This window comes from Gymnogyps californianus, chromosome 8 (assembly GCF_018139145.2).
Source record: "Gymnogyps californianus isolate 813 chromosome 8, ASM1813914v2, whole genome shotgun sequence".
Classification (NCBI taxonomy): domain Eukaryota; kingdom Metazoa; phylum Chordata; class Aves; order Accipitriformes; family Cathartidae; genus Gymnogyps; species Gymnogyps californianus.
This window is the reverse complement of record NC_059478.1, coordinates 7,427,034-7,450,910: the sequence shown is the minus strand read 5'-3', so window position 1 is coordinate 7,450,910 and position 23,877 is coordinate 7,427,034. Positions and strand designations below refer to the sequence as shown.

Genomic DNA, 23,877 nt, shown 5'->3' with positions numbered 1-23,877 from the left:
CAAGAAAAAATTAAGTTTTCAGTCTTGTTGTTCCATACATGCTGACAGGATTAGTTCCTCTGATGATGGAAATCAGAAACTAAATGTTGGAGAATAGAGATTTGAAAATAATTTCTTCTCAGGGAGACAAATGCTTCTTTCACTCATCAATAAGCTCTATATAGTGTGATTGAAATAACACTGAAGAAAATCAGATGCCTTACAAGCCTTAGGGGAGATATGCTTTCTGTAGTAAAGTAATTGTCACAGAAATTATGGAAATGTTACACTAGTGATGATTTGTTTAATATAGCTTGGCTGGACTTTGCCATTGATGAACTGAAACAGATGTGCTGCTTTAGCATAGTATGTACTGGAGAGTCTCAGCTTTGCACTGGTAGATGCAAGATATCCCTTTTGTCAAAAAGAAGGTCTGCGTTGATAATGTAGGAATGCTTCAGGCTCGTGTCATGTGCCAAGTCTTGACACCAAGCGGCTAGTTTAGTGTACTTGTACACCTAAAGAGGGACAGGTCTCATGGCTCAGCTGAAAGCCTGGAATCAACAGCTGGTGTAGGAGTCTCAAGCAAATGAAGTTCCTTTTTCCTCTGCCTCAGAAGCCTGGACACCTGCAACTTAAAGCTTGTGGAAAGAAACGTCGGCTTACTCGAGATGGTTTTACTCTGTTCACCTCAGACAATATTATCAAGAGCTGAGGGGGTTATTAATCTCTCAGGTTTCTCATTCTTTTTCTGCTCCTAGCTCAGTCTTACTGCAGTTAAATGATTTTCCTCATTTATTCAAAGGATATTTAATTAATCATAACCAGATCGTTGGACTGTGTAGTCCAAGCCTTCCCCCTCCCCCCTTTTCCTATTCGGTGTTTTTACAGCTTTGAATCCAGGCCTGTTGTACCATCTTGTTTCTCTTATGATCAAGAGTGGATCATTATGCTTCCTGCAGAAGTAAAACATCATCTAGATAGCTACAGCATTGTCCTTGTGATTTAGGAAGGGCCTTATGCCTAAGGTGTTTTTCTAGCTCTCGTTCTTTGCCCCAAATATTTGTAATGAATGCCAAATAACATTTGCTTCATATGGAAGGCTGTGTTAATGAACAGCTTGCATCTTTCCATGTTAGCTAAGTGCCCTGACACAAATCCTCCATGTTGGGAATGCTGGAATTTCACATAAGAAGCAGGAATGTGCTGTGAACCCTCAGTGCTCTGGGATTTGGGGCCAGCTGTGCAAGATGTTGGCCAGCTCTCAGAATCAAGGAAGAGCAGACCACAGGGATTTGGTGTGGGCTTTATTTGAATAGGCAGTGTACTCTGAAAATAGATAACCTTTGACTCCAGCTTGGTGTCCTCTTTCCATGGAGAGTGCTGTAGTCACTCCAGGAAAAAAGGTTCTCCCTTCACTTGTCAAGACTCCTCCTTTCTGTGGTGTGTCTTGTTTTGCTGTTATCCTCTAACCATCATGAATACAGAGAGGTGGGCAGAAGATCAGCTAGGGTGTGGGGCTGCAGGCTGAACTGTTGACATATGTTTTCACTGATCAACTTCTGCATTGTTAAATTTGCAATCAGACAGCTTTGGTGCTGGTAGGTTTTTGTGGCAAAGAGCGTGCACCCCGCAGGAAAGGCTAGAAGAATAACCACACTGCAGGCAGCATTAGATAGGCATGTCCTGATTCTTTTTGTCTTTACGTAAACCTGTCTTGGACAGATTTCCTTCTAGCATTGGTGCTTGCTCTTTGGAGTTGTGAGACTAGGAAGGTGAGCCAAACCACTGATCTCTGTTACTTTCATAACAGCCTGCCATGAGATACCTTACATTCCTCTAAAGGGGGAAAAAAAAAAGTTTCTCTCTTCAGCTATTGACAATATAGGAACCCTGTGGACGGTGTGCATTTCATGTACGCACCTAAATTTAGGGGGCATGAATGTTTACTCTTTTCTCTGCCTTGCCATTAGTTTCATATCACAGGTTTTGATTAGCTTCCCATCAGAATATATTTAGTGATGAACCTGATTGTGAAGAAGTGACTCTGGGTTGCACAGGTGTAAGTGGTAGAAGGATTTTTTTGGCCTGTGAATGAATTGCCCTCCGGTGGTATTTACCCTAAGGTAGGTGTTGTAGACACCTGCAGAAGGTGATCCATAACATCTGTTTCTCTCCTTGGTTTATAGAGGCACATAGTTCAAATGACATGCCTAACTTTTGGATAGCTAGACAAGATAAATCTTTTCTTTCTTAATAAATGGTTAATTTAACCTTTCAAGTAAACTGTGTTTTGGGGATGGTCAAATAATGAAGAATGTAACATATCCCCAAGTACAGCCTTGAACATAATGAGAATTCTACTTACTGTATAGCAGTTTTAGTTTAGTATGAGGAATCACATCAAATGAACCCTATTACAGACCCAATTAAAGGGCAACCACATTAAAGTGAAAAGGAAAATCTGTTTTTCATCAGCTGTGAGAGAACACAAAGCAGATCTGTGTAGCTCTATGTTATCCTATAGTGTGTTAATCAGATACAAGGTGTGACGGAAGCCAGTGACAAAGGGGACCCCTGATAGGGAACAGACACGCTCTGATAATAGGCCAGTTAACGCTTCATAATATTTCAATGGTTCAGTAGTAAACAAAGTTGGAAGTAGAACTTCAAAAAGGATGGCACATTCCTCGCAGAGTCGAACCATACATCTTCTATGACACTTTCGGATTTATGGAAACCGAATGTTAAAAACAGTGATGTCAGGGAGCTCCAAAGAGAATAAAATCAACCTTCAGGATTCCTCCTTTTATGTTTCTGAACATGCAATATTTGGGGAGGGGCAGGGGGTTGGAGAATAGGCACATTCTGTCCACCTTCTTCTCGTTCCCCCACCCGCCGCTTTTCCAGTAGCCTAACATTTAAAAGGACTGGAGGGCACAAAGCTGTGTTTGTATCTCCATGATGTTTAGTTTTCTGGTTTCATTTTTGCAGGAATTCCTTAGTAAAGGTGTGCTTCATGTGTTTAAAAAAACCAAAATCTACAGACATATTCCTGATCCAGCAGTACTTAAATGAACTTTTTGGTGCTAAAGTTATGTAAAATGTTGTAGATTACTGCAAATCATCCTGTTCTAGGATTGCTGCCAGAATGAAACTCTTGACAAAACTGATCATTGATCTGATTCTGATGCGGTCACTTCTTTGTTCTTGTTGCTCATTCATAGTGAAATACAAGGTACAAATGTAACAAAGTAGCCAAACAGCTTGAACGGACAACTTGTGATTTTTAAGTAATGTGCAGATATGCTCAAACTTACAGCTGCTAATTTGCCATTCAGTTGCTAATCCTGTTTTCCAAAATTTAGATGAATGATTGAGGTAAAATACCTGGGAGCTTTAAGCCTCTTAATATAGGATGGGAAATGTAGAATAGATAGGAATATTCTGCCCTGTTGTCATTGTCTAAAGAAAAAAATCAGTTAGGATGTGAGAAATGTTAACTGATTTTTTTTTTAGAAGGATGTAAGTAGTTCATGTCTGTTTGTGACAGACGTTCAGCATGTTCAGACAGCGGTGTGGAATGGAACAGCTATGTCGGGCAAGTGGGATTCATTTAGGGATGTAACTTTGGGAAGATTAAAATGTTTTCAAAGTGCATTTATGGTTAAATGTGAATTAGGTAACTTAGCTGCTGGCCTTTCTGCTTTTGAGAACTTTTAAAGGCAAACAAGGTAATGTAAAAGGGATTCAGCTTTCCCACAGATTAGTCTAATTTGCTGTTTGTTAAATTTGTTTATTTTTCCCTCCTTCTTTGCAATCATGATTTCTGGGAATAGTTTTCGTAAGACTGCAGTATGATTTCTGGCAGTTAAAAGGTGTTTCTCTAAAGCTTGTAAGTAATTCACAACTGCTGGCAGATGCAGCAAAGGAGATGTTTCCAAGATGCTGGGCAGATGTCATCGTTGAAAGTCATGCCCTTTCATTTTTTTTTATGGGTCATTTTATAAATCTCAGTGATGAGCTTGCCTTTTCCAGGGAAACTCTTGTTTTGCACTGTTATTTCTAGCCTTTCCTTTTAATCAAGAGTGGAAATGGGGGAAAAAGATCAAGAGGCAGAAATAGCATGAGATGTTCTTTTTCCAAACAGTATGAGGCATAGGTGTGTGTTTGGTTTTTTTTGTTTTGGGTGTTTTGTTTTGTTTTTTTTTTTTTCTCCCTCCCTCCCTAAGGTTGCTGCATTACTGTATGGCTGACAGAAACCTGGAATTTTGCTTGAGGCCACTAGGCACTGAGAATATCTGTAGATCCCACAGGTGATACCTGCTTTGTGTATGGAAGTTATGCAGGAGACCAGGTTTTGAACAGGATGGCTTGTGTGCCAGGATGGTGCAGAGAGGAGTTAGAAAGGTCTAGTAATGAGTGTTGATCAGAGGTGGAATTGGAGAATTTAGAATAATGCCACAGACTGATCAGCGCCCCAGATCTGCAGGTACTTGCATGGATGTCCCATCAAAAGGGAGTTTACATTCTGCTTTAAGCCAAGAGAAACAAACTTCCCATTTCTCCAAGTAAAACAAAGTTTAAAAACCCAGTGCCATAGAATAAGGGTTTGTGGTTGCACAATGTGACATGATTCCCCATGGAATCTTGGATGCTCTAGATACTCGTTAGCAATGTCAGAGAAGCCTCTGCCAGAATGATGGGGCCAGCTGGTTTTTGTGTTATCAGCTGGTCAGAAGGGTGGAAAAGGCACAGGGCAGAGAGGGTGTTACCTATGTCAGGTTAATAGCAGTGAAGACAAGGTAGGTTGAATATTAAGCCAGTTTAAAAGCTCAAGTTCAGTCTATAGGGGTTTCAGAAGTTTAACCTGGGCTACTAAGCCAACTTACTCTGCCTTCACTGCTATTTTTTGACCTCCGGTTATAGACAGACCTACTTTTGCATGTCTAGCTGGAGCAGTTTAAGAAATTACCACTTCCGCAGCCAAGGCATTGTTGCTAATTGTGTGAACACTCTTCATCCCCTTCAGGGCTAAGTAAAACAGATTTTAAAAACCTTAAACTACTCCAGCTAGATCTCCAAGGAAAGTCTGTCTAGATCATGTGTTAACCAACGTGAGAGTTAAACTATTTTCAGTTTTTCTCTCCTTTGTAGTTAGAAGACAGTGAAGTGGGCCCTGTTTCATGAGGATATTTCTTCCCACAAGTAGAAACACTTTGGTTATGAATGTTATTCTTGTTCACAATCCTTTGATTAAAAAAGTACTAACCATGGTGCATTATTTGTGAATCTTCCCAAATTGATAACATCTGCAGATTTCATATGTTGATGAGTTTACTATAGTTAGCTGTGCCCTATTTTTCCAATATTATTGAGGAACTGAGTATTATCCACAGGTCTGTGTTCCCTCAGTGGTAATCAACAGCCCACATAGTCTGGTCTGTTTAGAAGAGCCGTCTAAACAGCTGATTGCAGTGACCATAGGCTATGTCACTTCCTTCTGATGCTCCTTTATATTGAATATCACATCAGTTGAGTGCAATTAGGCTGTAATCCAGATTGAAATTTCATGCCTACATTTTGTTTCCATAGTGGCTGGAACCTATATCCTGTTTTCCTCAGCTTTCTGGATTTCTTCTCAGATTTTAGTTTTGTATCTTGGATTCCCATATCCTCTTTATTACAAATGTTGTGTACCGTTTTTTTGGGTATTCAATATTAAACATAGAAAGCCATTATAAAATTTGACAAGAAGTTGAAAATTAAATCCTGTCTTATTGGAGCTCATGAAATAAAATAAAGATTTATTGGTTTTATCACAACCTTTTTTGGTTGTATTTTCTAGTAACTAGTTGTCCTAGTGAATGCTCATCTAATGAGGACTTACAGGGTATTTGGGCAGTGTTAATAATTAATTACTGAAATCCCCCTGAAAATTGGCGGTAATTGGCTCTTCTTGATAAACCAAATGAGGAGACTGTGATGATAGACCTTCCCTGCTCAAAGCAGGAGTTTTTTCTGGATGGTGTAAAGTTACAAACCATGAAGGGAAGATTGTACTGCTGCTTGTACAAAAACAGAATAATGCCTAGCGCTTGCAAAATCATTCCCTTGTTTGGTCAAAGTACTCTGCAAACTGAATTAGAGGATTTAAGTCACTGAGCCCTGAAACTTACATCTTTCACTGACGTTAAATTCCTCTGCCATTTCCTGTTAAACCAAACAGCTTTGTCTATACCTCATCCTAAAATATTGTGTGGTGATTTTTAACAGGAGTATGATGAGGAATGGGCTAAAAAAATCCAGAGCGAGAAATTTCGATGGCACAACTCTCAGTGGCTGGAAATGGTGGAGAGTCGGCAGATGGATGACAGTGAGCAGTATCTGTATGGTGATGATCGTATTGAGCCCTACATCCATGAAGGGGATATTCTGGAAAGACCTGACCTCTACTACAATGCAGGTAAGGCAGCATATATTAGTATTCAGGACTGGGATTGCTACCTCTGTGTTTGGAACGGGAGCTTGACCTGGGGCTGTAGAGAGAATCCGCTGACTCAAACCAGCGGGACAGTTACCCTTTTGTGTCACTGGGAGCAGCACTGATGCGTGCTAGCCAGGGATGGGCTTGTCCTTGTTAGGATGTTAATGATGGATTGAGTACTGTGTATCCATGATTTTATGAAGTGTTACAGGTCTTCAGAAATATGAGTAGACCTAGCTCAGGGAGCTAATCGACCATGACGACTGATTTGAATAAAGGTGGCCCAGCCTTGTTCTTCACACCTATTTCTTGTGTCCATGGCTTGTTTGCTTTGCAAACACAAATCTTTTCTCATCCCTGTTAAATTCACAGCTGTGGGATTTGATGCTGAATTTTGTTCTGCCTCGTGTGTTAGTTCTGTGATGGAATTTTTATTGCAGATCTCGATGAAAGACTTCAGTTGAGCCACATCAAACTTGTAGGTTCCTTAGCAGAGGCAATCATTCCGTGACTTTCAGCTAATCTGTTTGTATGATTGTTGCTGTCATATATCTAGGGAAGCATGTGAATCTCTTCTGTAAATACTTTTTTTTTTTTTTAGTTCCTCATATGAAAAAGTTGTTGCTTGACAATTTGAAGAAGTTAGTTTAAAAAACCACAGAATTATTCTTAAGAGTCATGTTCCTATTTGAGATTAACCCTAATACATTTTCTAAAGAAAAAAGACATTTCTCATCATTTTGCTTAATCCTATTAGTAGTGCATAATGGCACAGTTCTGGGGGATCTCAAGTGGAATCTGCTCTGTCTCTCTCCTCCCATAAAGATTTTGTAGTCACTGAGAAAATAGAAGTAGCCATACTGGATTAAGACCCTGATGTATCTAGTCCAATATTGCCAGCTGTTTCAGAGGAAGGTTCAAAAAACTCTGCAGGAGACAGTCATGAAATCATTTGCCCACCGGATAAATGTCTTCATAACTTTTCATAACTAGGAGTTGGCTTATGCTCTCAAACTTGCGGTTTTATATCCTTTTCAAACTCTTGGATGACTGTGTGCGCCTGGATTTTTTTTTAATTGCTGGATTTGTGTCTGTGGTTTTTTATTTTCCACATAAGTGTCCAGTCCTTTGCTATGAAGCATGAGTCACAAAACTCTATGACTCTGGATGAATTTGCAGGAATAGTAATAAGAAAAACAAAACCACTAAAACCCATAAGCTTTACTTGTAGTTGCTGTGAGAAAATAATTGTGCAAGATCTCAGTAGCATTTCAAAAGTTATTCTCAAAGGATACCAGAACTTAAGGATTCTTTTTCTTCTACTTTTGATTATATATGTCAGCCATAGCAACTTGCCTTTTTAGTGCTAGGTTTTTCCTTTTGAATCCTGTAGCTTTATCTTGCTCTACTAGACCTACAAGGTTAGCGGTGGGAGCCATGTGTTGTACGGTACCAGGGTCTTTTATTACATCATCTCCTTTGGGCTTCCTAAGTTAAAGATGTGCCAGCATGCCTGTTGTAGTCTCCCCTTTACAGGTCTTAATAATAAACCTTTGCTTATTTCACAGGGCCATTTCTTTTCCCAACAGTGTGAGCCAGAGATGGAGTGGCACCAGTGACACTGAATTTCCTGGCTTTTAATCATTTACGTTACAGGCTTAACGTTATTTGAACAAAGATTTTTGTGTTGGAATTGATATTTGACCGGGAAGGAGAGGCAGATTTCCAATGATATGTTCTGCAGATGTTTGAAAAGTCCTTTTGTTTTTAAAGGTATAAGAGTAGCTGATTATATTCAAAATACAGATTCACTTCTCAGGTTCCTTCTGACAATTGCCAGTAATGGTGTGCTTCTGAAGTCTGCTAGATTTATACTTTTGAGATGTTGCCAGAGGGGACATAATATTCCTTTGAAAAGGCTATGGATTATTGTTACCAATTGGAGTAGGCATTTGGGCTTCTGAAGGACAGAGCATTACTTAGTCAAAAAATAACAAAAATATAAATCTTTGTGCAACCAGAAATTAAATGCTTGTATTTCAATTTGATAATTTTAGAAATTACCTGCACTGATGGCTAATGCTCAATACAAGTTCTCCCTCACCTATAATAGTTCTTGAGTTCACTGATGGCAAGATGAGTTCCTTATTGCAATGATATAGCAACATTTCTCTTGCATAGTAATTTAAACCTACATGAAAAACTTGGTAGAATCTCTGAAGTTACCTTCATGAGCTCAGTGTCTCTCTTGCTCTGAAAGTACAAACCCCTAATTTATGTTGAAATGTACATAACAACAGATGTCCTTTAACTGTGTAATCATATTATATGCAGCTGATGCTATCCATGTGCTTTCATTTTGCTATAAATTCATGTGAGCCATAACTCTGAGTGTTATGGTTTGAATGTTAGCACTCTTGATTGAAGACACTTTAAGTAGTGGTAGCTCTAGCCTCAGAGTTAAAATGTAGTGCTTTCTTTATTAATACAAAGATAGATGTTATTTTTAAGTCTCTCTGCTTTCAAATACGTTTTAACCAAACCTGACTGTTTAAAATACATAGTCACTTAAATCAATTGGTTTTGATCTGAAGTGCTGCAGGTATAAAAGTGCTAACGTTGCCCCTCATTTCTTTTCTGTGAAAAATACAGAATAGGTGGTGAGATAGGAAAACTTGGCACAAGTGTTAATAATAGCCATTTCAACTTTCCTTCTTCTTCTTTGGTCATTTTACATCCATATGATATCACAGAGCACTCATGTCTCACTGAACATGCTGAAAGACAGTAATATCGATCTGTGCTAGATTACTTGCTTGTCAAGTAATACTCTTTCACATACTGTATACACATGTATACAATTAGAATATAGCCATGTACAGCTATCTTATGCTGCTAAAACGTAGTCTGATCATGACTAGCATTTTTCATTTACAATCTGTTGTGTTGTATTCAGTCACTTTCCCATGAGGTATTATCTTCTAAATGAATCTCTGTGGCACCTCATCAAATGTCTGTTAGAAATCTAGATGTGTCAATTCTATTCCTTTTATCATTTGTCACTATATTATCTTCAAAAAACGTCAGGTGAATTCATAAAGCACAGGGAGATTTGTTCGAATGCCTGAGTCGTCATCTCTAAGCCCTTGTGTCTGTAAGTAACTTTCCACTGCTTCCTGCACAGGCAGTTTTAGTAGTTTTGAAACCACAGAGGTTAAGCTAAGTGGCCTGTGACTCCCTGGATCTTATCTCTCTTTCTTTAAAGTGGAATGGCATTTGTAACTTCCTAGTCATTAGGAATCTCTCTCTCTCCTCTGTTAAAGTATCAGTCTGAATGTACCTGTTTCTGCCCTGTTTTTATTGAGATGCTTTCTGCACTGCAAGTCTGGGATCGTTTTCGTACAGTAATGGAAACAAACTGATGTAGGGTCTGTTTTAATGAAATAGCTCATTTCATCTGATTAGAGCCTAATACTAATTACCAAGTAAGAACTGTGCCCTTAATATTAACAAGAAATGCGTTTTGTGAATGGGAACAGGAAAGAGTTAAGCTGGGCTCTCATTCAGCGGGGGTCAGTTCACTGACTTTACTTCAAAGACACTCTGGATTTACACTGATGTAACAGAGGGAAAATGTTAGCCCTTGATTTTTCTTCTCTTCCTTATAAAGCAAGCAGAGACTGTGAAGCCTTTAAGGAATACTACTGGCTTTACAAATGTCTGAATCTTCATATGCCAGTGCTTTAATATAAAGGAAGCAAAAGAAAACTTATGTTCTTGAGAGGATATCATGTGAAAAGACCACACTATTAGGAAATAGCTAGAAGACATTAAAATATGGGGGAGATGAAAGAAATAGGTTTGAAGTTGCTTTCCTGTTTTTCTTAACCAGTTTTAAGAGATACAGTGATGAAGGGTAGAGTCTGAACAATGAAGACCTTTGCTGCTTTTCTACTTTTATGCTGCTGGCCCAGATTAATGTTTGACCCTTCTCATTACTTTTTCTCTGGGCTCACTTTCATGATGAGGCAGACAAGATGGGTCTTGATATAACCTTTACAGGCCTGAGGAAGAAGGGGTAAGAGAATATTTCTTAGGTGCAGCTTTTTTCAGGGCAGTAGGCTGAGCTACTTAGAGTCCCAGTAAGGTTTTTTGTAATTGAAGTTGCTGTTTTTCAGTATTATTGTTGCTTGACATTCCTCCCAGAAATATTGCAAGTTGCTAATGAATTCCTAAGGCAAACCAGCACAGGTTGTGTTGCCCGCTTGCCCTGAAGTCACGCTCCTTCATACAGTCACTGTATCTTCCTTGTTTTTATAGATGGCCTCATAGCCCCCGATGGAGCAGTGAGTCCGGATTTCTTCAGTGATTACCATCTTCAGAATGGAGACCTCGTTGGGCAGCATCCCTTCTCTAGCAGGTAAATTGCTGTTTGTAAACAATGCGTATAATCCAACAATTGCTATTCAGGTTTCTTTATAGGGCTTCATTTGTGGTGTTCAACAATTTTTGCCTTCATAGCAGCGGGAATGGTTTACACTGAAAAAGCAGTTCTAGTCTGTCTTCTGAATTACATGTTTCTTTTAATATATTAATGTATGCGTTGTAATCATCATAGCTTTCCAAAAGCCGTAGAATAGAAAAGTAAAACTAGAACACACAACTAACTACATGTTGTGACAATTACTCAAATACTATTCAGATGTTGTTGGGAAATATCTAAAGAGAGGCTTGAGATGCTGATTACCTAGAAGACTTTTGTTTCCAATATTCTTAAATGGTTAAAAATAAGTTTCTCAGCTGCCAGAACTATTTCTGTGGGTTTGGTTGGTTTGTTTTTGTTTTTTTTTTTTCCCCCTTAACCTCAGTCTTCCCAAGGTATTCTCAGTTAGATTACTGATGGCACTTTGAAAATTTGCTAGATGAGCAAAAGATGTTGGCTTGACTTTTGGGAGATATTTCTCTGAATTCCCCCTCTGGTTAGTGACCTCTCCTTCTCTGAAAGTTAGCAAGCTGTTCTAGTTTGAATTTCTGAGTAGACTTCTCCCACGATTTCAAAATAGAAAAGACTCATTTCAAAGAATGAAATCTTCATAGATCCTGTAGTGTTTAGGAAATGCCTCTTATAGAGCATGAATTATGTGCATTCATTAGCAGGAAATACTTGAAACACTTTACAGTCAAGGTACAGAATTGACTTTAACAGGATGCTATCTGGACATGCCCAGCCCTGTGGTTGAAGTTCTTTCCAAAGGAAGAATGTTATTTTCACCACTTAGAACTTTAGTCGCCATTTGTAAAATATGAGTAATTCACAGTATGTACAGCTGAAGCCAAAAAGTTTTTTCTCCCTTACTTTGGCTTCTTGTAATTGTTAAAGGGCAGTGGACTGTTACACTTGTTTGTTTATTCTACCTGTGATGCACAAGAAAGCTGAACATTCAGCAAGGGTGGAATGGTGGTGACATTTTTAAGAACAAATTAAAATAACTAAAATGCTCAGATCGGGGAAAAAAGTAGGACTTAAGAAATGGATCCTCTTGAAAAATGGAAGTGTTTATACTCAGTAAGGATCAAGTTCAGACTAGTGTGTCACCCTTTGCGTGGAGCCTATGTTTCGGAAAGGGATACTGGCACTGATCGTTTCCGAATGCGCAACCTTTGTTTCAGAGCATGCAGGTGATAAGAGAGACTGAGGGAAGTATGAGCTATATGCTGCTCTTGGAGTCTTACTATGTGACTTACCATTTTCGACTTTAAAAGAGACACACAACCCAGATGATGACAGATTTCTGTATTAGCCAGAACATTGTATGGGTATGTGGTCCCAACAGTCTTCATGTCCCACTGGAAGTGGTGGGAAAGGTGTGTAGGGTGAAGCTTGCAGACTCCTTTGTTTCCAATAAACTTACATATAGCCCCAGTCAAGATGCTCTTGCTTTGCCAGAAAGCTTGCAGCTGGGGAAAAAAAAAAAAAAATCTTGAGTGTCCTGGGGTAAAAGTTAAAGTAGATCACTCAACCTCAAATTTCAGTCCCTTATCAGGGAGCTACATTAGTAAGCTGCTTTTTAATCTGATTGTATTCCAACTAAAATGAGTAGCACAATACATCTGGTGTATACCTAGTTAAATTAAATATTCATAGAATTTTCTTGTAATGTCTCAAGGCATTTTCGGGGCTTACCTCAAGAAAGAAAACAAAGGAAAAACTGCAGTTTGGCTAATGACAAACTTTGTAATTGCCAGTTGATGATAGCCTCTGTAAATATTCAGATTTCTCATTAGAATTCTGTTTTCTAGGAAGACTTTTTTCAATATGATTGCTCCATGGATTTATCTGCAGTCCAGACACGCAGTCTAATTGGAAACAGTGTGGACTGCTGCAAATGTTCTGTCCTATTTGTAACAGAGCAGGACTGAATTGTTTGATAGAATAGATACTGGCAGTCGAACGGCGAATCCTAGTTTTCAGATGTGTGTCATTACCGTTTTGAACTTCTTGGCGCCAGAAGCCAGGATTTCCTGATGCTTAGAGCTAATGTAAAATGCATTAGTGCTCCAAGGCATGAGCCATGGAATTGCCAGTCCCATGAGTTTGGAGAGTCAGACCCTCCCTTTTACCCAAATTTGAATTGGTGTTGGAAGGTAAAACCATACGTGCTAGAGAGCCTAATTAAAAATAAAAGCAGCAAGTCAAGGCTCTTTTTATGTGTTATATAGTGTACATTTCATCCATACCAAAACATAATTCTAGGGTATTTTTATGCTTACAGTTTAAAGCTAACAAGAACCTTATGTCAAGGATTTATTTTTAACCAGTTCCAGCTTTTAATAAATCAAGATTTTTGTTATAAAAATGGTTCATTTTTCTATTATTAATATTTGAATATGTTTGCAGAAACTTTTTTTAAAGAAAGCTGAGTTATGATTTGCATAGACAACTAGCAAGTCAGTTAATATAATATTTTTTGTGAGTTCAAAGAGAGATGGCCTAATAATGAGTAGATGCATATTTTTGGTCTTTTCATTTGTTATACTTTTTTTAAATTTGTTATACATTTATTTGTTGTGTCTGTATCTTCTGATCTTGGCCTTTTATATTAGGCTTTTAAATTCTGTAATAGAAACAGTTGTTTGCTAAGCCATGGGGTGAGTTCTGAAGGAGTCTTTTCCATCACTTAAGACCACCCTGTGAAATTTGAGGTAGGTGACAACCACGAGCTGACTTCTTGCTACTCAGCTTTGAATAATCTAATCCCTTCTTCTTTCTGCATTCCTATGAGGAAGACTTAGGATATGTTACCTCTTTAATTTCTCTGAGGTTATTTCCTATCCTTGCAACGTGCTCAGACTGGATCAAGGACTTCCCCTTGCCTCCAGGAAAGCCTAACAAGTCAGCCAGAAAGACTCACCTTTTTAGTGCCTCCATGTCACTGAGAAGCTGAGCTAGTGTTGGTGCCCCCAGTGCGTTACCACGGCTTAAGTGTGTTCTGATCACCAACCTCATTTTTTGGAGCCAAAGAAATGAGTCTATGAGAAGAGGTTTTCAAGGACCGCAACCAAGCTCAAGGCACCTTGAAGATTTTCACTGTAAGCGATATTTAACAATACTTGTGCAAGGGAGCTCAGCCCACACCAGCGGCCATGTATCAGATTGTTATACCAGTTATACTGTATTGAGCAGAGAGTGAAAACCATGTGCTGCCTTGGTTGTAGGATGTTAGTTCTAGCAGAGGTCCGGGGCAGCCTCTGCCATTGCAGTTTCACCATGTTACGTTCAGGAAAATTCAGGGGAATTGGAGCAGCAGCTGTATCCAGATGTGCAATCGATGAAGTGGTTGACTTTCCTGTAACCCAGCAGGGATATCACAACCATCTCCTGTGGAGTCCCTGTCCCAGGAGACACTGGACCTACATACCTAGAGCTGCTGCACAGTCTTAGGTGGGTAGGGAAGTCCTCTTTTGAAGTCAAGAGTAAAACAAGAGTTTATAAAAGTTAAGGTATTTATAGGCACCTGTGCTCACTGGAATAGCACATGGGTTTTTTTCCCCCCATAATTTTTTAAGAGGGAAACATGAAGTAATAGTATGAGCAGTAAGAACATCTATAGATCTGGCGAATTAGGTGGAGTATCTTAGGGGCTGCATTTTTCAAAGACATTGCCTTCCCTTCACAGGGTTTCTTGGACTTCCCTTTGAAACCTAGAGTACTGACTACTGTCAAGAGTTGAGAATGCTACCTTGCATGATCAATTCCTGCATCATGAAGTACAGAACAACTTTGAAGGGAATTGTAAAAGTATCTAGCCTTAAATTCAGTTTGTAGATCTGCTTGCATGCTTGCTATTCTGAACATATCCTGAAGCAAGCAGGGATACTTGTTGTTTCTGGTACTTGTCAGCATAAAAGAGAAGCAGCACATAAGTGAAGACCTGGAAAGTTGCCATTTTTCTAATACTGCCACCCTCACTTTAGGGACTCAAGGCATTGTTAGAAATAGAAATGCTTTGTTTCTGGTAATCTAGCTTGTGTGTTTTGCAACTTTAGTTTACAGCTCTTATTTCTGAACTATATTCTTAGTGGAGTTGTACTGTTGTGTATGATGTCTATAAATAGAATTATTTCAGAATATAATGTACACAGAAGCGGTGATAAAATACATAAACAGCATTTCTTGTTTTCCTCAAAGGTTTGGAGCAGAATGCAAACAGATCGTAAGGTATGTTTTCCATTCAGCAGAAAATACATGGCTGAGGAGGTTGTTTTGACAGCTTGTATCCAGGTTTTTTTCATTGGCTAGGAAAAGACTTTTGTGATTAGATTACCAGCTTTGAATCATCTTACTGTCTTTCAGAAGCAGATGGGCATTAGGCATAGATTTGAAATTTTCATCTGTTATTAAAATCTGTATTCAAGGCTCCTGGTTCTGATAACTCTTAATACAGAGTGAAAGTTTTATGATTGTAGAAAACAAAAAATCCTTCACCTTTTGGCTAATGCGATGACAGCTTAGTGTCTGAGCTGGAAGGGATAAAGACCAGCTGAAAGACATCTTCAAGAATCTATGGTCATTTATCAAATTTTAATCACCTTCTAGAGACTAATTACTTTAAGACACAAACATAATAGTGATGGCTAAATATCTTACAATAGAGATATCCACAGTATTTTTCTTACCCTTCGGGGAAGAGACCACTTTTTAACCTTTCCCAGCTATAACTAGATAATGGTACAAACTTTTAAGTGCAAAAGCGAATTTTTTGTTAATATCTTCATCAGAGTTCCCAAATCCTCTCTGTGTGTAGCTTTAGAAGGATTAATAGTTAGGAATGCTGGAGCTAGCCAAAACTCTTTTTTTCCTTCCCGAGGAAGTTTTCTCCAGTACAGAATGCTTTAACCTTGTTATAAAACGTAGCAGAGCTGCCATTGCACAATCTTCATTTTCACTAAGACAAGGCGTTTCTATGTGCGTGCTGTTCCCGGCGTGTGTGCTCACATCTCCTCTCAACAGAGATCTGATTGAAGCTTCTTCCCAGGAAGCAGTGAGGTTTGGCATGTCAAACCAAACCAATTTTATGGGGTGACTGTCTGTCTCTGTCCTTGGTGGAACATCTTTCCTTTTGCCTGGATTTACAGCCTAAAACTGTAGCTGCATTTCTTCTTTTTGCCATGGCAGGTCATTGTGATATTTTGTGAGCTAAGTATATGGAGCCAGGACCTTGCAGGCCGCTCTGCGTTGACTTCAGTTAAGCTGTGTCTGTTGGCAAGTATAGGCATGCATAACCAAGCTGTTGTGTCTTGAGTTGATGGAAACTGCGGTGATGTGGGCTTCAGTAACTTAATACATGGCTGTAGGTCCTGGTGGGAGCACAGGGAAGGCTATTACTGTGACTTAGTTTATCTCTAGCTAAGCTACCCACAGGTAATGTCTGCATGTGCTACGAGTCCACATTGAATGGCAAGAACAGTCATATCCACAGGCTTTTTTGCTTGTGTACCCTGATGAAAATCAGGTGTGAATTTCATGGGGGAAAGACCTAGGTCGGTAGCCTTCCATTCCTGTTGACTCCTGCAGTGTGGTGTGAACTCCCAGTCGTGAGTCACAGCTGAATAGCTCCTGTTCAGGTCAGGTACAGGAACTGCATCAAGGTGCTGGCAAATGCTCAGTTGGTGAATGTTTATCAAAATGTTTTTAAACGGTTGTACCTCTAACTTATATCCTACATTGACATTTATAGCTATCTTCCATATAGATCCTCATCTTCAATTAGATTTGCTAAAAGCAGTCACATGTTGTACTTCTCAAGCATTGAAGTTAGGATTTCATCTCTTCCTTGCTTTAGTCTCGAAACCCTACAGGATATATTGCTGATACAAAGAACGTTCTTCCTAAGGAAAGGACTGAAGGAGTTGGTGACCCTGCTATGGAGTATTTCTCATCCATGTTGTATTTTCAGTAATGTGCACAGTTTATTTAGAAGTTTGAACATTCCATTCCCAGCCTTTCAGCAGCTAAGTGCCATCTTGCAGGCTATCTCTGAAGGTGAAAAACTAATACGTTAGTAGACAGTAAAAGTGAGCTGCCTCAGGCAACCCTTTACAGCCATCAGTGGCAGAAGAAACTTTGTTTCATGGTTCTTGGAAATATTACCTTAGATAAAAAAAATGTTCTCATGTGAGGTCTGTGCTACAGTAGAATTGAAAGTATCCACATCTCTTTCCTCGTCATTTGAATAGAGGCAGTAATGCTTTCCTGTCTTAGAGGTGGATATATAATGAGTATAAAATCTTTTAATTAATGGAAATAAAAGCCAATAGAGTGTAAATTATTATTACAATATGATTCTACTTTCAAACATTTTACCATAGTGATATTTCTTAGTTCTGTGCATTACTTTTTTTTTTCCATACTTAAACTTTATTTTAAAAACAAAACCAAAAAAACCTTTTTTGCCTTTGCAATATGTTCAGCAGAGTGGTACTCAGCTTCTACCATTTGGATGCTATTTAATTTGCATTTCCCAAGAGAATCAAATTAGGTTTTACTAGTAAATTGGGCCTATAACCTTGTAGGCAGGTTTTATTAGTTTATCACACATCAGTATTAGCAAATTGTAAATCCCACTGAAACGAATTTGAAAAGGCCTTAAAGAGATGCCCAGAACCAGTGAAGTTTCTGGAGACAAATAAGGGGTTTTTTTGGGTTGTGGGTTGGTTTTTTTGTTTGTTTTTGGGTTTTTTTTTTTAGTCCCACAAAAATGTTAGTGGTAGCAGAGTCATATCTTTTTTTATCATATTCTGTTGTCCTAACTGCCTACGTCTTTAGCTTTAAAGAAGTTAAACTGAATATGGTCAGGAGGATTTCACTAAATTTGTGATATGGCTCTATATGGCTTGACATAACAGAGATAAAGCACATTTCTCATTTGGACAATACAGCATTTACTGACTATTCACGTGAAACAGGCAGGTAAGTTTCTTTTTGTTCATGAGTGCCTGTTCAGGTGTTACATATGCTTGGAATTAAGATCTTGCACCTAAAAGATAGTAATAAGGAAGCAGGAACTGCTGCCTTTAGGAGGATTTTGATCACAGTCTGAGACAAGCTTATTGAAAGACTTCACTTGATTTCTTCAGATCCTGGATCATGGCCTAAATCAAAATTCACTGTGTAGTTGTTTTCCTTCAGTATTTAAATGTGGGAGTAGTGCTTCATTGCTAAGAGCTTTTGAATGCGAGCTTGAATTTCTTCGTGTCTAGTTTATAATAATTTGTTTCTGCACCAGTACTAAACTAGAGTTCTCTTTCCTTTCCCTGTTTTTTTTAGGTGGTGGTCATATTCCCTGCTAGCTGTCACTTTATTAGTTTTTTCATACCGTCTTCTCAAAGCCACGTTTACAGAAATTAAATACTGCAACCTGATCATATTATAATCCAGTTTAGGTGTCACTAATATGTATTTGGCCAGATTATGCTGTTATGATGTGAACAGTTATTGTAGCATTTTTGAAGACCAGGAGTCTGATTATTCAAGGGGAAGAAGATTTTTCTCTATGACCCATATTCATCAATGAGATTTTCCCAGGGTTTGGAGATCTGTGCATACTGCACCACTAAAGGATTAGGGCCCAGCACTGCCTGTAATTTGGGAATATCCAGATGAGGACAATATTCTTCATATCCAGTATTCCATATACAGCAACTTTTTTATGTGCTTGGGTGCTTATTTATTATTATTCTGTTCTTAGACCGTATCAGGAGAAGCTTCCAAGCAGCTCTCCTTGTATCCCCCAACACGCAGGCGATGTCCACAGTGCAACACACAGTCCTTGCCCCAAAGAGCTGATAGTCAAGACGGGCAGGGAACCAAAGGCAAGGAGAAGAGAAGTTACTCATCCGAAGTCAGGTGCCAGAGCCTGGAGTAGAGCAGTGCTTTCCTGACTGCTCTTGCAGTGCCCCAGTGACCGGACCACACCACCTCTCCAAGGTGTGTGGTCTGTAATCATGAAGGATCATGTTGCACTTCTTTCATTTACTGTAAGAGCTGTTTAATTGCTCTGAACAATTACACTAGTATGCTAAGAGATGAAATAGCTTGCTTGGGAATATTTTAAAGGTGCAATTTTTTTCAGCAAGTTGCAGATGCCGTTTGGGAAGGGAGTTAGCATTGAAGTTTTAATGCACTTCAGCTCTTTTGGAATATAGGATACTTGGGCCTCTTTCACTTGCAGTCACTTCTTTTACATTTTTGTAGTTGCTTTTTATTTTACTATATTCCACCTGCAGTTGGCCTCATTTAACCGACATGGTTTAGGTGGCTATTAAGAACTTTAAAAGAATACCAAAATGCTGTAGCAGTTAGCTCAAGTCCTTTGGAATGTCTTACCAAAAAATCCCCCAACCCTGGATCTCTCTTCTGAAATGTAACATTAATTAATTCCCACGTTCTGTCTGCTGCTCTTAGTCCCTCCAGATGTGCTACTAGGAATAGACTGGCTCCCTGGTTACAAGCCATCTGGGCTCTGTAAACTGATTTGCACTTATATTAAACAATAAGTGAACAGAATGCGGAAGAGTTATTAAAGAAAATGTACATTGCTTATAAATCTCAAAGTAAAATATTAAAATGTAGTAAACGGGAATGGAATGTGCAAATGAAGACCTGCTTGTTTTTAATGAGTTTAGCTGTGACCTTCTCGATTTCAACCAAAAGAAAAGAATTTTATTTTTCTCTTTAAAAAAAAAAAAAAAAGAAAAAGAAACTATAAAACTGCTTACAGAAGTATCTGAGACAAAAACAAGGAAATATAATGTTCTAAACTTGACTGGTCCAAACCACTCAAGCTGCTGTGACAGCTCATAAAACTGAGAGTAGTTTTTAACTGGACTCTGTTTTACATTGCCAGAGTGAATTTTCCTTGCAGGAAGTAGCCAGAAGGTTTATTTAGTTTCCAGACTGCTGCTTTGATCTTTCCATTCTGTCACTTCTCAGGTTACATAGCCCTTTTTCACTGCAGTAAATCTGCAACAGTTAATGAGAATAAAATTTCCTCCTTCTCACTGATCGCATGCTGTTAAATGCCAAACCACAGCCAGCAGCATATTTGCAGAATTCAGCTGCACTGTACAAAAACAGCACAATCAGTTTAATCTTGTTGGTTTTGTAATTCATTTTATTGAGCTTTCCTTTTTCAAGTGACCTATTTTATCAAGACAAGTGGTTGCAAGGCCAGACCTGGAAGAAAGATTTAAAACTGTAATAAAGTGAAGGGTGTTTTGTATGCTATGTATAAGCATGCTCACAGGATTCAAAATTAAACCTACAATGAGTAGTTTTAAAAAGTCCTGTATATCAGTGGGATATTTCTCATGGTTATTATCTGAACTGAACATGTGCTATGAACAAGTCTCTAGTATAAAAATCAATGTAACATATCAAATTAATTTCTTTGCCAAATAGTTAAAATTGTTTTGATTCTAAAATTTGACTCTCCGAATCTGTGTTTATCAGCTTCAGCCATTCAAGTATGATGACTGAAACACCCTTTTCCCTTCCCTCCGGAAAACTAGAAGATTTTTTTTTTTTAACCATGAGATTTAAAAAAATAATAAGTTTAGAGAGTTTATTTGCCTTCTGGGTTTTGAGCTTTGTAAGTTTTATTTTTTCCAAGACTCCCTGCCCAACCTTTGGCCTGGAAACATTTTATTTTTCATTCATTTAATTAAAGTTGAAACTTTTGCATAATAATGCTACTCCGAGGTATAGATCTCCAAGAAAATGTTCCACATCTGTATTTGTATCTGGCTTGTTCCCTAACATATCTAATGTTAGCCCTAAGAAAGAAAGCAGCAAGAGACATTGAGATTTACTTCCTTCTTGGTTTCCACTAAAATCATCACTGATTTGGGATAGATTTTGACAAGATTTCACTAGGGCCCTGTGTTGAGATATAAAAGTGGTTGAAATCTGGACAATCATCTATGGTGGTAAAAAATATTTAAAGTTTATTCATCAGTAATAATGCTCCAACTGCATTTGCTGTGTGCGCTCTAGTGAACACTGCAAATCCCCTAGTAATGTTAACTTTCAGAAAAGACTTTGAAAGCTTTTATTGGCTGCAGCTGTAAGTCAAAGCAGAACAGATTTTTTTTTTTTTGACCCTCCTTCCCTCCAGCATCTGGATTATCATCCATCCGCATTGAGTTGCCTGGTTCTTAGTGCTGAGCCCTGGAGACAGCACGACTATCGGCTAGTAACCTGTTGGCACGGCTTTTCTGGGTGTTTGTGCACAAGAGGGAACTTTTTTCCCCATTTGTATTGAAGCAGAGCTGAGTGGCAGTGCTTGGACTTGAGGAGCTTGTATAAATATTTAAAGGAATAATTCTCCAGCTAAGAGCCCTTCAATGCAGGGCACTGAAAATTTGCATTTCTGCTTCAACTGCTTATCTCAGAGCACATTTTCACAGTGACCCTGCTCTGTAATCTAGCACAGGAAGCAAGAAACACTTCCCGTCTGGAAATGGGAAGGCTAGTCAGAAGCCTGTGGAAGCCGTGGACCAGATCCTGAGCTGATCTAGTCAGTGACACCAGTAACCTCTATGAAGTTGCCACTTCAGGATCTTATTCTGCTCAGGCTGTTGGCTGAAGCTTCTGTACCCAACATAACACTGACATTGCTGGAGCTCAGTAAGAGAGATGCTTGAAACCTTCCCAAGCCAGACATATTACTAGTTAAAGATTAAGGCAATGTACTTTTCAAGTTATGGAGTTGACGGAAATACTTTGGACTGTGCGAGGAGAGAGGGGGAGGAAAGGACATCTTGCTTTTTATTGCCTGATCCTCAGGGCTTTTATATTTATTTTAGTTCTTAATTAATTTTTAAGAAATGGATGTATCTAATCAGTGGGTTTGGCCAGTTGTTGAGCCAACAGCCCGGGAGATGTTTCTGTCAGGCTTATAATGGAAAGTCAGAACTATTGGTTTGCATTCCAGCTCTGACTGTGCACTTGACCTTTTAACAAATCCTGTGCAGAATAGCTGAGAAGCTCCCCGTCCGCATGGCAGAGCTGTCAGCCTGGGTGAGGGAATGCTAGTGAAGTTATCCCAATGTCCTTCAAAGAAATAAGATGGCTATATGAAACAACTTGAGTTCTTGAGCTGCTGTTTTGCCCCCTGGCTGTATTCTGGATTGGTTGCTTTTCTAGCAGATCAGAAATACTCTTTTTTTTTTTCTTTTTTTCTCCCCTCTTTGAGGGGTGTTACAGAATAAGCAAAAGTCTTTTCTGTCTATGTCAGTCTAATTTGAATCTTCTTATGACTGTAGTTTGTCACTTGCTGTCTTTAATGCCTGGGGTGTTTTTTCTTTCAATACTCCAATGGGAAACTGAGGTCATGGAGAAAATGAGCAGCTTGACCGGGATCACACAGCAGGTAACTGACAGAGCAAGAAACTGAGCCCAAGTCCCAGGCTGCTTTCATAGAGCTGGGATGGCAAGCTCTACAGCTTTCAAGCAAGGCTCTTACTGAATTTGGCTAAGCAAGGTCATTTGGTTTTAGTTCAGTGCTTTCTTACTATTCAGTTGGGAATTTTTTTTTTTTTAAATGCTGCCTCCCCACCAGTGAGTTTTGGCGTGCTTATTGCTTGGTGCATAGCTGGAGTCTGACACAGAAGACGCAGTGCTCATTTCTCCACAATTGTCAGATTTGCATTTGTTTATAATTAAATGGCAGAAACAGCAGTATTGTGCTGAGATACAACTGGGCACCAAGTCCAGAAGCAACTGGAAACTTTAAGTCATTAAGTGCACTGAAGAAAGCTGGATCACATGGAAGGAGAGACATGATCATATCCATAAAAGCTGTATCATGATGCACAAGGGAGCTAAAGTATTATTGCACAGGTTCATTCTGACATTTTCTATCTTTTGAGCAGATACAGTATTACTATTTAAGGAACATTAATATTCAGTGCTAATGTAGAGATGGACTTGGTATTTGATGCAGTGTGCACGGTCACAGTCCCTGCCACAAAACTCCCCTCCCATTTGAGCTTGAGGGATAGAAAGCATGGGAAAAAAGCTTCACAGATAAGGGAGAAAAAGTTGGGGCCACGAGAGGCAGAATTTAAGAGACTTGTGGTTTATAGTTTAACGTCATTACCAGTAGTGGGAGAATCTACAGTTACAGGACATTATATAAAGAAACATTGTTTTTTCTAAGGCTTCTCAGTTGTATGCTGTTTCTCCGTAACGCATGGTTTGTGCTCTTACTCTGAAGCACAGAAGATTTATGGTCAGTGAAGCAAAACCAGAGGTAGCTGGCACGTAGAAGTAGGATCTTCTCAATCGCTAGACTCTAAGCAAGGGAAAAAGCAACCAGCCTTATGCCACTTTCTGATGCCCTCCGCTCTTTCATGACTGGTGTTACAAAGATGGTATCCCATCCAGTGTTTAGCTGACAGTGAGTATCAGCAGAAAGGCCAAAGAGTCCATGGGTTTCACAGGCTTTGAGTCCTGGTTAAAGTGTGGTGGTTAGCTGGTACCTGCAAAGGATTAGCTAAATATTTCCTACCTGAAGATAATTTTAGAAGCTGGAGGTCTGTGTGTGTTCTAGGGAATTAAAAAACATTTCCCACCTCCTGTGCTTGGATACACACCGTGCCTGAATCCTCACTGTACAATGGGTCAAGGCCTGGATGCCCCCAGCTCCCCCTGCCTTCCCATACCCTGGTCTCTGTGCAGAGGAAACCTGCGGAGGGAGGGAGGGAGCTGCAGCATTCGCTAACCAGTGTCCTAATTGTGCTAGCAGGACTGCAGCCTCTGCCGCATCCCATACGTGATTATACTGCCCTGCACTGCAGTCGTTGTCTCGGATCTGCAGTCTAGCACCTTTCATCAACACTTTAAAAAA

General features: G+C 39.2%; 1 protein-coding gene across 2 annotated transcripts in view; it reads left to right on the top strand.

The window, feature by feature from the left end:
• The window catches only part of KIFAP3 (kinesin associated protein 3), a 73,367-nt gene that overhangs the window by 42,558 nt on the left and 6,932 nt on the right, over positions 1-23,877 (top strand). For both annotated transcript variants that reach the window (XM_050901107.1, XM_050901108.1), the window contains 2 exons: positions 6,256-6,445; positions 10,787-10,886. In XM_050901107.1, coding sequence (XP_050757064.1) covers positions 6,256-6,445; positions 10,787-10,886 — 290 coding nt within the window. The remainder of the gene's footprint in view (positions 1-6,255; positions 6,446-10,786; positions 10,887-23,877) is intronic.